At 36.7% G+C, this 14,819-nt stretch overlaps 1 protein-coding gene across 3 annotated transcripts in view; it reads right to left on the minus strand.

Moving 5' to 3' along the window:
• Positions 1-14,819, minus strand: part of LOC144601950 (receptor-type tyrosine-protein phosphatase gamma-like) — a 494,425-nt gene that overhangs the window by 26,008 nt on the left and 453,598 nt on the right. For all 3 annotated transcript variants that reach the window (XM_078414576.1, XM_078414575.1, XM_078414577.1), the window contains exons 15-20: positions 12,771-12,862; positions 2,804-2,900; positions 2,385-2,467; positions 1,466-1,600; positions 1,097-1,231; positions 11-183 (exon numbers count right to left, since the gene is read on the minus strand). In XM_078414576.1, the coding sequence (XP_078270702.1) occupies positions 11-183; positions 1,097-1,231; positions 1,466-1,600; positions 2,385-2,467; positions 2,804-2,900; positions 12,771-12,862 (715 nt within the window). The remainder of the gene's footprint in view (positions 1-10; positions 184-1,096; positions 1,232-1,465; positions 1,601-2,384; positions 2,468-2,803; positions 2,901-12,770; positions 12,863-14,819) is intronic.

The following is a 14,819-nucleotide window of genomic DNA, read 5'->3' on the forward strand; positions in this document are numbered from 1 at the left end:
GTTAATGTACCTGCAATGCACCACCACTGGTCCCATGTCTGATGTTTGAGCTGCAGATGATTTTCTCACAAAGGTGAGTACAGGAAGTGCGTACTCTGGTACTCCCATGTCGGGCCACTGAGTGTAGTGATACTGGATAACCATGCGTTCATTCTGACGTCCCTTGGGGTTTCCCTTTTGTCCCTGGAACCACAGTTTATCAGCAAACATTAGCGAAGATAGGAAAACTTATTTAGAGAATAACTAGCAAATCTCAAACTCTGCCATCATTAACCACGGTTGTGTATCAGTGCTGGATTCACATTTATCCGCATTACGCTGCGTCTGCAATATGTATGTCCACTGATCTAACCTGTCCAAATCACACCTCTCTGCATCCACCTCACGAGCTTACTCTCGCACTTAGTTTTGTGGTATCTGCAAACCTGAAGATATTGCTCACAATTGCCTCATCTAAATCACTAATCTACATTGAGAATGGCTGTGGTCCAAGCACTGAAGCCTGCTACACTGCTCTAGTCACTGCCTGTCACTTGGCAAAAAAAAAGTTTATTCCTGCTTTTTCTTTTCTTTCTTTCAAATCTGTCAGTCCTAATTAAATATACGCTAATGTGGAAACCTGTTAAGAGCCTTCTGATCATTTAAATATAAGAAACACAAAATATATCACATTCATTGGTTCTCCCTACTCCAGTCTTCTCATTACAGTCTCGAAAAACATTTCCAGTAAATTAATTGCGCATTATTTCACTCTTGTAATCGGAGGATTTGAACGGCTCCTTATAAATAAGAAAAAGAGGACATAATGTGCTGGAGTAACCCAGCAGGTCAGGCAGCATCTCTGGAAAAGGTGGATCGGTAATGTTTCAGGTCAGGACTCTTGTCACCTATTCATGTTCTCCTGACATGTTGCCTGACCTGCTCAGTTGCTCTAACACTTTGTGAACTTTTATATATTAATCAGCATCTGTTGTTCTTTGTTTCTACCTTATAAATAAGTCTGTTTTAACTTTCATACGATTTGTTTGTGTTTATGCCACATTCGAGATTTCTAAGTGGTGGTCTAAGATTGAAAGATGTATATTTCTAAATTTACCTTTTTAACTTTTGTGTTCCTTATGGTGAAGCGCCGCACAGTACAACACGCCCGTACTTTTGTGCTCTTCAAGGTGACGATAATGTTGCCGTACTCTTCATTGCTCTCACTTGGCCAGTACTGATCACATTTCCGCTGGAATACAAGGAGGAGGCTTCATTACATCCAGAAAATGCTACATTTCACTCCCTGAATTGCAGATTTCAAGCTGTAGCTGTCATATTCAATGTTCCACGCTCAATTTAAGGTCCATTACTGAACTGATAAAGCATCTTGTCACTTCACAGTAGAATCTGTTTTGTTAAACTTAATGACAATTTATTATTATAGCAAGATTCTGAAATCAAAAGAATTATAAAAGTCACCTACTCTTCCTTTTTCCACTAAATTTGTAATCATAACAATTATTCCTGTATTCTGTTCCCAGATCATTCTCCAGAAATCTTCAAATGTAGGTTTAAGGGGTCCTTGCGAGGCGATGTAGGCTTTTGACTTGTTGTAACCCTTTAGGGAGGAGGAAATAACACAATTTAAGAATTTTGTTCCACAAAATTTATAAACTTTACAAATACAAAATTTATAATTTCATTTTTAAAGCTCTGAAGGCTTTGACTTTTCGGTGACAATATGATCACTATCATTTTGCAGCAAATTCTAAACTATTATTTCACTTTTTGAGTAGTTACTCTGTACTATTATGAACATTTTGCAGTTCTGAAGTAACACAGTCCATGCACACACATTTCAAGTGTCATTTTAAATCTACATTTTTTTTCTGATTCATCAGGAGCTTCGAACATGTTTAATAACTTGTGCTCAAGGTAGAGAATTTTGTCAGTTTATCTTTGATTTTAAGCAACTCGAGTTTGGTTAAAAGTGCTTTGCTCAATAAACACAAACAGATACAAATTCAAAATTGCACGAGTCCCTACAAAAATTAATTATTTCCAACAATAAGCTTAATGACCTTCTTGACAAAAATATTTACCTGATTAATGAACATTTGTGAGCAGCGTTTTGTTTGGATTTGCAATCAATGGAAACTGGATTGAGATTGCATAACCTAATTTTACATTGGGTTATTGTGTGAGACAAAGAAAGACAATGCAAGGGCAAGGCCGAAGGTAAATATTGACTTATGTTGCCTCAGTCTGGCCTGGATTTTAATTTGGCATCAGAAATGAAACAAGAGTATAAATTCATGACTCTTCGATTCAATTTGGATTTCTTTGAATTGAGTGATCATGACAAATGAGACAAATACAGTGCATAAAAAAGAATGACTTACATCAACATAATTGGCATTCATGTAGTCACTGTGCTTTGAATCCTTTCCTGGTATTGGCCTCAGCTTGACTCTACTGTGATCATCTGGAGAAATAGTAATATTAATCCACAAGAATAACTACTTTGATCTGCAGAGTTCATTTCAAGTGTTCATTAACAAATATAAAATAAATTAAAGTATACATGAAAAACAGAGAAATCGTTGCTTACTGAAATAATTTACAACAGCCACAATCGATTTTCAGGTCTGAATAATGATTTTCAGAAGCATTTTTAATTGAAAGAGAACCTCAATTAACCAATCCTGTGCTTTTTATTCATGTTGTATTCCTTCTCCATCCTACTACATAGGAGAATCTCAATGATATACTTGGAAGGATGACTCAAACATTAATATTTTAGAATGCAGCATAATCTTACATGCTACAATGTTGATGTATCGGTTTTTGTGCTTGTTATCTGGATGGTTGGAATGCTCTGATGTGATGTTCATATCGGCTGTACAACGTTGCACTTCCTATAAATTGCAAAGGAAGAAGGAAAACTTCATTGGTTTCCTGTTTCAAAACATATTACAACATGCAAATGTTAGGTGCATCACAACTTTATGTACATAGATTATCAAATACAAGAGGATGGTTATAAAAACGTATCATCCATGCATTTTAAGGATGCAGACAATTGATCTCAAATAAGGGAAAATTATTTCATACTTAGCTAATATAGAAGTTCAATATAGAAATGAAATCCGCGAGAAAGCTCTTTTGAATGACCATTTACAATGAAATGACAGCATGGGCTCCCAGTTGCATTGCCTGATATTCACATCTAGATCAGGAGTTGAAACACAACTGCTTAGATTTGGAAGAGGAAAATAGTTTGGGTGTCTGTTTCTGACTGCAATCCAGCACTTCCTTGCTTCCAGGGTCAGTCAGCTCGGTTGCAAACATCCGCTGAGTTTGCTAAGTACATTGTTTTTGGTGTGGTACTGGAGGGGATGTACCCAAGAAATGTGGCTTTTTGAGTGCAGGTAAAAAATTAAAATAGTTGAAAATAGGAAATTAAACAAACATCTACTACTTTTCTAAGAGGTTGTCAAAAAAGTTCAAAGATAGTATTCAAAGAGCATTTACATGGAAAAACAAATCTAAAGATCGAGATCCTGGAATTCTGTAGACTGTAGAGCTTCAGCATAAATGTCTGGGCAATATACATCCTTGGGAAAAGCCAGAGAGATGCGAGTTCGGCAGAAGCAATCTCGCACCAAACCTATACAATTTTCCTTTCAAATTAAGTTAATGGTAGGAAAATCCAGCAGGTTCTATTCAGGCAATCTCCCTGCCAGACCTTCCTTTCTGTGTTCTAGCTATCTTAATGGTGAAAATCTGCATATTTTCTACATTAGTAGTTGAATGCATCATGCTTTTTAATCAGTTCCAGCTTAAAATATTATTTAGGGAGCTATACACATGAAATTACGAACAAAATTACTTCCGATTACTTCTTTAACCCCATCCTAATGAGCAAATTAAATAGGTATAATCTAAAGCTCCTCAAATATTATAAGAATCACGAATTGGAAGAGGTGCTTTTGTCAAATTCATTGCAATTTCTATAAAACCTGCTCATATTCCTACAATGGTAATCACACGAACAAATCATTTACAGAAATGTGGCTAACAACCAAATGAGTCCTAGTTTAGAAATGTAATTTTAAAAAAACTCAGTGATCAGGGCATCATAATTTAATCGGGTGATGGCCGCAGTTCAAAACACCTATTTTCAGAAGGAGACCAGGATCCACTGAAGGGAAGGTGGAGGTTTAAACAAAACTACGTTAGCAAAGACAACAATAAAAGTTCGTATCCCGATGAACAGCATATCAAACCCTACTTTAGATGAATAAATTTATTAAAAAGACCAAAACCCAACATATAAAGATCTGCAGATATGAGAGACTGAAATGGAATTTTAGCCAGGTCTCACTTATTTACTGATATTTTGTGCATTGGTTAAAGCTTCTGTATCTTTACAGCAGATAGGAATGATCTTTCAGAATTGCATGGCTTACATAGGAGGAATCTCAGAACAATACACTCTTTCCTCCATATTGCTGTTCATCTATTGAATGTGCTGGTGACTCCAGGGAGAGTAGTTCCAGGAGTCCTTTGGAATTGCAACCAAATAGCAGCTGGAATTTTGCAAGACTATTCAGCTGCAGTGCACACCACAATAGAGCCCACTCCTTACCTGATTTCCACACTGGGGAAATTCAGCTCCAATCAGTGACTTCAACGCTTCATTTCATAGGTAGAGGATAATGTGAGGCTCTTATTTTATAGCAGGTTTAGTGCTACCTTAAGGGATTAATTTCGAGGCAATGGACTTTTCAGCATGGTTCATTGATTAGCAATTAGGAAAGTTAATGTTAGCTAGCTTCCTCCCTCTCTGGAATGGGTGTGCTGAAGCTAGCTTTAACCTTCCAAAGGAGAAGAACATCACCTTTGAAAACTAACATATCCCAAGCACGATGCTGAATTTGATATCTTCTGGGTTTGCACACTTTCAACAAGTCAACAAGTTTGTTCATCTGTGCTACCCTAAAGAGATGGTGTTGCAAGGTATTTTAAACCACTGGTAGCTTGATTCAACTGAATACATTGTTAGGTCACTTCAGAGGGTGCATAAGACTCAACCACAAAGGTGTGGAAGTGGAATCACACATATCAATCTCAATGTTTTATTTCCCTATTTTTTGTTAAACTGGAGTAACTTACTATTAATTCTCAAATCCTGTAGGATTTGAACTTACCTGAATTGTTTGTCCAACAACATAGTCAGTACATTACCACACCACACACTACCACACTAAGTGCATTTAACAAATGATTTATGGAGGACTTGTATTTTGTCGTTAACTCCTCTGCCTACTTCCCTGAAAATGACTCCTTCAATGGAAAAGGTTGATTTGAGCACCATAACACTATTAAATTAAAACACTATTTTTCATGGATTAGCTTGCATAAAGTGTGACATATGACCAATTTTTCATGGAGCACAATGCCCAAACCTGATCCTAAAAAACTTCAATCTCCACATTTACCTCATCAGGAAAATTCTCAGCAGAAGTTAATGTTAATTATTGGGAAGTGTAAGAGTTCTGAACAATTCCTTTCCCTAATCTCAGGGAATGAAACCAGTTGAAGTACTCGTACTATTAGTTTCAGTGAGAATATGGATTCCAATTGAAATGTTCTTAATTTGTCTGGCTCAACTACTCATTGATTGAATCAACCGATCCATTTAAGGAACACTTAGCTAGCTTCTATTGTAACAAAGTCACCATTTTCACTGTTACAGTAAAAGTGACAAAAATACGACATTTAAAATGTGTAGGAAGGAACTGCAGCTGCTAGTTTAAACCGAAATTAGACACAAGCTGGAGTAACTCAGCGGGACCGGCAGCATCTCTGGAGAGAAGGAATGGGTGACTTTTCAGGTCCAGACACTTCTTCAAACTGGTTAGAGATAAGGGAATCGAGAGATTCATTCACAAAATGCTGGAGTAACTCAGCAGGTCAGGCAGCATCTCGGGAGAGAAGGAATGGGTGACGTTTCGGGTCGAGACCCTTCTTCAGACTGGGAATCGAGAGATATAGACAATGATATTGAAAGATAAAGAACAATGAATGAAAGATATGCAAAAAAAGTAACAATGATAAAGGGCACAGGCCATTGTTAGTGCTTAGGCAGTTTACAGCCCAGTGGTATATTGATTTATCTAACTTCAGTTAGCCCCAGCATTCCTTCTCTCTATCCCTCCCCAACCCAAGTCACACCAGCTTCTCTTTTTCACCCAACAAACAGCTAACAATAGCCTGTTCCCTTTATCATCCTGATTTTGTTTGTGTATATTTCATTCATTGTTCTTTATCTCTCTATATCATCATCTATATCTCTTGTTTCCCTTATCCTTAACCAGTCTGAAGATGGGTCTGGACCCAAAACATCACCCCTTCTTTTTCTCCACAGATGCGGTCTGTCCTGCTGAGTTACTCCAGCTTTTTGTGTCTACCACATTTAAAATACCTAGTAATGAACTTGTTAACCTGATTTACTATTGTTTTACTTTATCAGTAAATCATTCGTAGTTATTCTCATACATTGTGTTCTAATGATGTGAATTATACAGAATAACCCAATTAATTAGAACTATTTCCTGGCCATCGAGAAGGTACTGAGCCTGAGAACCAGGACATCCGGGTTCAAAAACAGCTTTTTTCCCAGAAAGTATCAGGCTCTGCATAACCCTAACCACAACCCGAGCTCAGCAATTTATTGCATTTTTGATTATATATTTATTTGTTGTCTTATTGCGTTAATGTGCCTATGAGGCTGCAGGAAGTCAAGAGTTTAATTGTTCCATCTGTGGTCTGTGTGACAAGTAGACATTTTTGAAAATAAACAATAGTACTGCTCATGAATATCATACGTACAAAATAATGGAGCTCTCCTGATACTGGTAGTAAATAAAAGACAAAACATTTTGTAAACATAATTTTGATGTTTATTACAAAATCAATGGAGCACAAAATATTTTTCAGGGAAACGATGGACCCAAAAAGAGGCATGCACAGGGTCATGACTGCATCCCTTAGAATGCTTAAAATGTTCCATCATGCAGAAGGCTCCACTGCAGTCTGACAAATTTAGACATGGAGCTTCTGTGAGAGGATTGCATGGTGCCCAATGTAGCCCCTCTTGTCAAAATGGGGAAGGAAATAAACAGGTAATGTATAAATCTACCAGCCTAACACCTTTAATGGCCAATCTAGGTCAGAATATAGATAATATTAATACTCACCTAGAAAAAGATTATTTACAAATGCATGCTCAAAATGTTGAGGTAATCTTGGATTATGGATGCTAATAGTTGAAAGGATGAGAGAGAGAGAGGGAAAGAGAGAGAGAGAGAGAGAGAAACACGATAAAGAGTTTGTTCTCTATTTTGTGAGACAATGATTAGTATACTAAGTGGGCAGTAGTGTAGCAGATAGATTTCATTGTGAGGGTGTACAAGATCATTCATTTTGCATGAGAAATCAGATCCTCTTTTTTGGTTGAGAGACTGGAAACTGGTGAGAGGTAAATGAATCTAGGTAACTACGTTCACAAATAACAAAACACAATGGCTTATGTACTAAAAGTAGTGAAAAAGATTGATGAAGTGTTGGCCTTTACCTCAATGTGGCTGGAATTTAAAAGTGTGGACTGATGTTTCGGTTGTAATGAGCCTTATCTGACCTCATAAATACTGCATTCGATTTTGGGAATAAAATCTCATGAAAGATACAAGACACAACACAGCAAAATGTTGAACATAATTATATCAGATCTGTAAATGTCAAAATACAATACATGTCGCACATTTTCTTATTTCTTTGAATGCACAGTGTTAAAAAAGATAAAGAGAACTGGCGGCTGAGATAGTTAATCTGGTAGAGGAATTCAGGTGCAAGAAGAAATAATATTTAAAATTAAAGTCAGGATATTCAGAAATAAAATTAGTAAATTCACATGAAGGGCAATTAAGTCTGAAACTTATAGCCCCAAAAAACTGTGGGTAGAGTGCCGTTGAAGTTTTCAACAGTTCGATAAATGAGCAAGAGATGGATCTGAGGGGTAAGTGCTAATCCCCAGTTGGTGGCATAAAATGTGCAATTACTGCATCACACTCTACTATTGAAGTCAACAGCTGGCCGTGACAAGAGAATGGAGAAAAACACATTGCTAGGAGAGGGGGAAACCTTGGGTATGTGGAAGTGGAGTTTGTGGTCTTGAAAAAGGGAAGAAAGGAGCTGAGGAAGCCAAATGGATGAATTCAATCTTAATAACACATTTTTGGAAGCTAGAATGAAGGCATTAAGAAAATCATTTTTAGAAAAGGAGGCACAAGAAACTGCAAATGCTGGAATCTTGTGCAAAACACAAAGTGCTGGAAAAACTCAGTGGTCAGGCATGGAGGACATGGTCAGACGATGTTTTGGGTTGGGACTCTTCTTCAGACTGATCAAAGAGAAGGGGGGTCCTGACCGAAATATCACATGCCCATTCCCTCCTCAAATGCTGCCTGATCCAGCTCTGCGTTTTGCTCATTTTTTAGAATAGGTGGAGTTTACCTGTATATCCTGGAATGATAAAATAAAACAGCAAATCTCCATCTGATAATTCCTTGGAGGATCATATCAGATTAAAAAAAGCCATGATTATTACTATTAGCATGTTTCTATGTAATGGTGCTTGAATGTAAAATTTCAAGTTTAGCTGGGCTTCCACACAAATATGCTGGACATGAACTTTAGTGCTACTCTCATAGTACTTTCATTATAGGTGCAGCATTGGAACACAAGCATTGAACTGCCAGCACAGTCTTGTTCTTCAAAGAGTCCATAGCATAAAACATCCTATAATATGGTCAATTAATTTTCTGTTAACTTCTGTTGAACAGGAAACAAACGGGATGATTTAGAAACTAATCCCTAAATCAATGACTCCCTCTCTCAGCATCCCAGATTATTCCTTGAGGTATGAAAACATGTAGCATTTTTTCAAATGACAATGAAGTCAAATACAAGCGAATACTCTTAGTTATATGTTGCTATTACTTTTGTCAATATTGCTCAAGCAATCTACTGAACCCTCATGTTTTATGCATCTGTAAAAGTCATGCTTCGCATTAAACCTAACTAACTGATTAGTAATCTTTCTTGGAAAGAAGCATTTCATTTTATTTGACACGCCAATTTATTCTGCGGAGTTGCCTAGTAACTGTATGTTACGAGGCTGCCCAAAACAAATAGAATACGGCATGCATAGTAAGAAGCAAATTTGGATGCAACACAATTCTACACTATGGAGAAATGGCACATTCAAATCCCGCTTGAGAACTACACTCAGCCTGCAACTTTGAAGCTCAAGCAACTTGTACAACTTCTTGTTTTGATTAGACAGACACTGTCTGTGTAACAAATTGCTTCAACTTCCGTCCTTCCATCACCAAAACTTTGGACATTTCAGTGATGGTTGAAGATACTTAACATCTTTAGTTATTGTACAAGAGCAGTTTTCAAAATACTTTTTACTATGCACACAATAATCTAATAGGAGAAAAGGTAATAGCGAGGGAATAATCATCATTATGCCTCATAGTAAGATGATTAATTGTTGACCGTACAACCTCATGTTTTAAGATCACATGATAAACATGAAATGTTTTAGGTGCAAGAGGGGAGGTAGATGGAAAGGATGGATAATATTATTTCAGCTGTTTTATTTCTGTAAGGAAAATCAAATAGTGGATAAGCATGACAAATATGTCATTTTTGGAAAATGTAGTACTGAGTTGCAACAATTAAATTTTTCCCAGGTGATAAATAATTACTTTAAAATAAACTCGTGCACCAGGGTATAATAGATATCAGTAGCTGATTTATGCTTAGCACTGTTAGTTCTTGGTATAGTTGGAAGATAAGTTTGCCTTTCTCCTCATCCTCTGCAGTTCATTCACAGTGAATTACAGACTGTTCTCAATGAATTATATAAAAAGACAGGTTATATTGAGAACAGTATATTAACCTTTATTTTTCTAACACAAATGTCAGCTGTTGAAGAACATGGTTTTACATGACTGTATGTAAACATATATCAATATACTTCAAAATAGTGCTGCGGTTTATGCAGTCACTTTAAAGAAATTCACACTTTCACCAGAGATCAGAATTGTAGTAATGAATCCGGGGAACACCCCAAACTTCAGTGAACAAAGTTAACAACATCACTTCCCATATTTATATTAAAATACTTGGCAAAATTAATGCATAAAGCTTCAGAAATTATGTAATGCTCTGTTTGAATCAACAATGCTCCCTTTAGGCCCTAACACAATGAACAAAAAAAAGAATTTCAGATACCTCAGTGTAAAGATAATAAATTTGCTCACTGCAAAGTTAGATGAAAAACTTAGAAGAAAGCACTTCTTTTTTTTTAACACTAACTGATCTTTAAACTAAGCTAAGATGTTTCCTGAAAGTAATCCAGGCAGTCTGAAGCCATCGGCTTTAAAAAAACATGGGCATGGGTTGCAGTTAACAGCCCAGTGACACACTGAGCTGGAGTACTAACTCTAGATCATTGGGCAAGAGAAGGTAGGTTTGCAGCCATTATTCTCCACCATAGCCGGTTCCCACTTTTGAACAATTCTTTGACAAAGGGAGGAAGAAAATATTTAATAGGAGTATCCCCATGGGTAACTCTTGTGTTGGAGACAATTATCCAGCTACCTTCCCAGCTCATCAAAGGCTTGTGGGGAGATCTAAAGTGGGTATGAATGGAGGGCATAATGGGGGGGGGGGGGGGGGGGGAGGGGATAAGAGGAGGAAAATAAGCTCACAAATAAATAATTTACAGTCAATACAAAGTATGTTAGATCCTAGTGACTTAATTGGCTTGGCTACAATACAAATCTCATTATAAATATGACTGCACTGCACACATACAGTACATTATTTTATATAGTAAATACACCATCTTGACATTATTTGGCTCTGGGCAAGTAAAGCAGATGTGTGCAGTTAGAAAGTTACTGACATTGACAAAACCATTGGCTAAATGATTAAGCATAGATAAGAGTCTTTTAACTATGTTGACTGTATGCAGGACAAACATTTGTCCCAAGAGAATTGTTTTTGATCAAGATGATTTAATTCAAATCAGACAAAATCTATTATTCATGATCTGGCAGGCCACTGGTATTAATCACATCTGTTTGTTACACCATTAAACATACTGTGGAATAATTTCATTTAATAAACATATCAAGATGTGTGATGAAAAATGAATTCATTAGTCCAAATGACTGTTGTGCTCCATCATCTTTTAATCTTTTGCTCTCTAATTCAGCCACATTCACTTATATAACAGTGTGGGTTGTTTATAAAAGAGTTAGAAACACATTCTGAGGACTGAAGGACTGCATTTATGATTCATGAAGAAATGTATTTTACATTAGCAGTTCCTTTTCTGAAACGAGATTCTGCGATTTCATATTATTACTGAACACAAAATCTAATTACCAGCAGTCTGAAAAAGTTCTCATTTGTGGAACTTCCTGACTTCTAAATTTCAATCTTCTATTGAAAATAAATCAGGATAAACGCATTTATTTAAATGCAATAATAAACGCTATGAGTATCTTTTCAAGGAACAAAAAGAATGTTTGACAATATTAATGGACAACAAGCAGGCAAAGATTCCTCACAGTAGCATCAGTACCATTTACTAGTACATAGGCATGTGGCCAAGCAAATGCAGAAAGAAAAATTAAAAAGTGTCAGGATCACTGTATTTAAAAGCAATAGCAGTCAATGGCCAAGTTTAGTCTGGCTCAGCTGATGAAAGGAAACTAATCTGATGTGCAGGAGGGGATCACTTTCTTGAAGTACACCTCCTGGTAACTTGACCAAGAGCTACTCTTGTTGCAAGTCCATGGACTAGATTGTCCTGCTTTCCAAACAGAAAAGCTTGCAAACGATTGAGAGGTTAACATCGGGTCTGGGAGGATTAGGAAAGAAATAAAATATGAGATTTTTGCTTTACAAGATACACAAACAGTCAATGAAGCACAGCAGTTGGAAGAGATCACATCGTAGAATGCAGAAAGTGGATATCATGAGGCTCTCTGAATCTTGAAAGGGATGACATGCAGGAGAACAAGCAGCACTCCAATCCAAATTTCAGCAACAGTTCTTCATAAGAGTGCTCCAAGATGTAGACATATGGTGTGCTTAAACCAGTGCAGTATTTTCCAGCCCTAAAGCAGGAAATGCAAAAACTGTGCAGTCACAGACAGTTGACAGCAAGGAACACCAAAGTGCCTTTTGATGCAGATCCAAAATAGAGTTTCCCACTTAAAACAAATCTAAAGTTTCATAGTATTGCTCTGTATTCAGTAACCATTGACCTCGCATATGGAGTGAGCCAGGATTATTTTCTGGAACTTCCTTATATGTTTCAGTTCTTGATCTTAAACTATGGAACTTTATTACACTAGAAATTGTTTTATTAATCCCACCAGCTACTGTGTGTGCCAGTAACAATTAAAGATTAAGGTGAGGCAAGTAGTTTTCAATTAATATAAGCGTCGAATAAATTGAGATGTAAGTTAATTGATTTCTCTAGGTTTTGGCAATCACTTCCATTTTACAGGTTCATTACAATGGTACTACACAATCAAATTGTAAAATATAATGACCACCAAATTTACCCAACAATCACCACAGAAGCAGAATGGAACCCCCAAACTTTAGCACCTATTGCAAGCATTGCTTACCTCAAATTCTTCAGAAAATCCATGCTGGTTATTGTTGTACAGTTCATTGATGTGCTTTATAAACTGTTTGACAGGGATGGCTTCCATATCATCTACAAGGAATGAATGAACGTGGATATGATTAGGTAGCCAACACAAATGCAGCAGATGCACACACAAATGTGACCATTTATACTTTCAGTATAAACCCTGCACCGATGTGAAAATCTTTAAAAATGTTTCAGACCTAACTAATGTATATAATAAGCTTTGAACGAGACTAATCAAATGCGACTCATATGGCCAACCAGAATGACACTGCAATTGCATTTTAACTGAAGTGTTTGGGTGAAGCGCTTTAATTAGTTACTTAACATATTGAGACCAAAAAAGCACACCTGAGCTTTACATGAAATAATAAACCCAATATTGACTTTGTCTCCCAAATGGCAAAACAAATGTGGTGTTGTATATTCAGAATAATTTAGAAATATGCTCTGAATTTGGAACCAGAAAATTAAGATCTGTGTCATTTCAATCATATTGCACAATGTAACTTCACTGACTATGGAGGGATGCTAGTTCCCAAATGAGAAAACCAGAACACAGAGATTGCCACATTGTACAACTTTTGTGCAAAAAAACAAAAATGTCTGGATTTCAGCTATAAAAATAAATTAAGTGAAAGGAAAGGTTACAGAGAAAATGTTAAGGTGCAGCCTCAAAATGTTAAAGGAAAACCAAATGCATATTTGTAGGAAATGTACAATGAGTTATTTAAAGAAGGAATTAAAGGTAAAATTTGCAATTTGACATTCTGCAAAGGTTAAAGCCATTTTCTTAACTGACATTTGAAACATCAATAACTTCTGCATTTGAGGAATAGGGTAAGCTAATGAAACCTGAAAAAAGAGACCTGCCTAAAAGAATAGAACTAGATCTACTGGGACTAGAAAAGTTTGCAAATACCAAAAATAACAGATTTGAAAGCATTTTGTCTCAATTTTCAGCATTACCTTCAAGTTCAATTTATTATTCCAAATTTATTATAATGACATTTTGAGCAGTGAAATACATTTAAAAGAAAAATGCCAAACAAATAGATTACTATTCAACATTTCAAACTGGTTAGTTTCAAAACACCAGGTTTAATTTTTTTTAAGTGCTTAAATTATACAAGAGAGAAAATTTTCAATTGGAGCCCCTGGTTAGAACTTAAGGGCCTGTCCCACTTAAGCGATTTTTTTGGCGACCGTCGGCGACTGTCAAAGTCGTAGCAGATCGCCAAACTTTTCTTTTACCCGACGATAATGACCATGACAATGCCGAGTCAGGTCGAGATTACAGTGTCTTCTGAAACATCGCAAAAATTCCCACGCTGTCAATGCTTCTCCGGCGTCCTGGTTTTCGCTGAAATCACTGACAAGTCGGTAAGTACTAGAGAGTTTTGAACTATAACACCTTGTATGGGTTACTTAAAAACCAAGCTTCACTGTAACAAGGAATAAACTGGATTTACTTCCAGTTTACTAATAGCTGTATTAAAAAAAATATATATTTAAAGTGGTTAAGTGGATTTTTGTGAAAAGTGCGTGGGCATTCTTTGAAAATGCAAGGGAGATGCATATCTGGTTTCTGGGTTGCATATCTGGGTTTGGAGCCCATTTTAAATGTAATGGCTGAGGCCAAAAACATTGCGAAAATTCCCACGCTTACCTGACCGTCAAACTGTCGCCTCCAATTTACCTGTCAAATGTCCTGACGGTAAATAAATTTGTTAAACACATGCATTTTATGGTATTTTGAAATGACTTTACTTATTTTAATATTATGTGCTTATAAATGCATCTTAAGAGAACCTATCAAACCTGGGGACGGCGTGCGACAGCGCCCGCAATAAGCAACGATACCTGGCGACAAGCCAGCTGTCGCCGAGAAATTTCAAACCGTTTGATTTCTCAGCGACGCGCCGAGATCCACTACAATCTTTGGAAGACTCCTCATGATCATGCCCGCGACACTCCGGCAAACTCGGCGACAGCCTAGTCACTGGCAGTCACCTTAAAATCG

Source organism: Rhinoraja longicauda, chromosome 17, assembly GCF_053455715.1.
Source record: "Rhinoraja longicauda isolate Sanriku21f chromosome 17, sRhiLon1.1, whole genome shotgun sequence".
Lineage (NCBI taxonomy): Eukaryota > Metazoa > Chordata > Chondrichthyes > Rajiformes > Arhynchobatidae > Rhinoraja > Rhinoraja longicauda.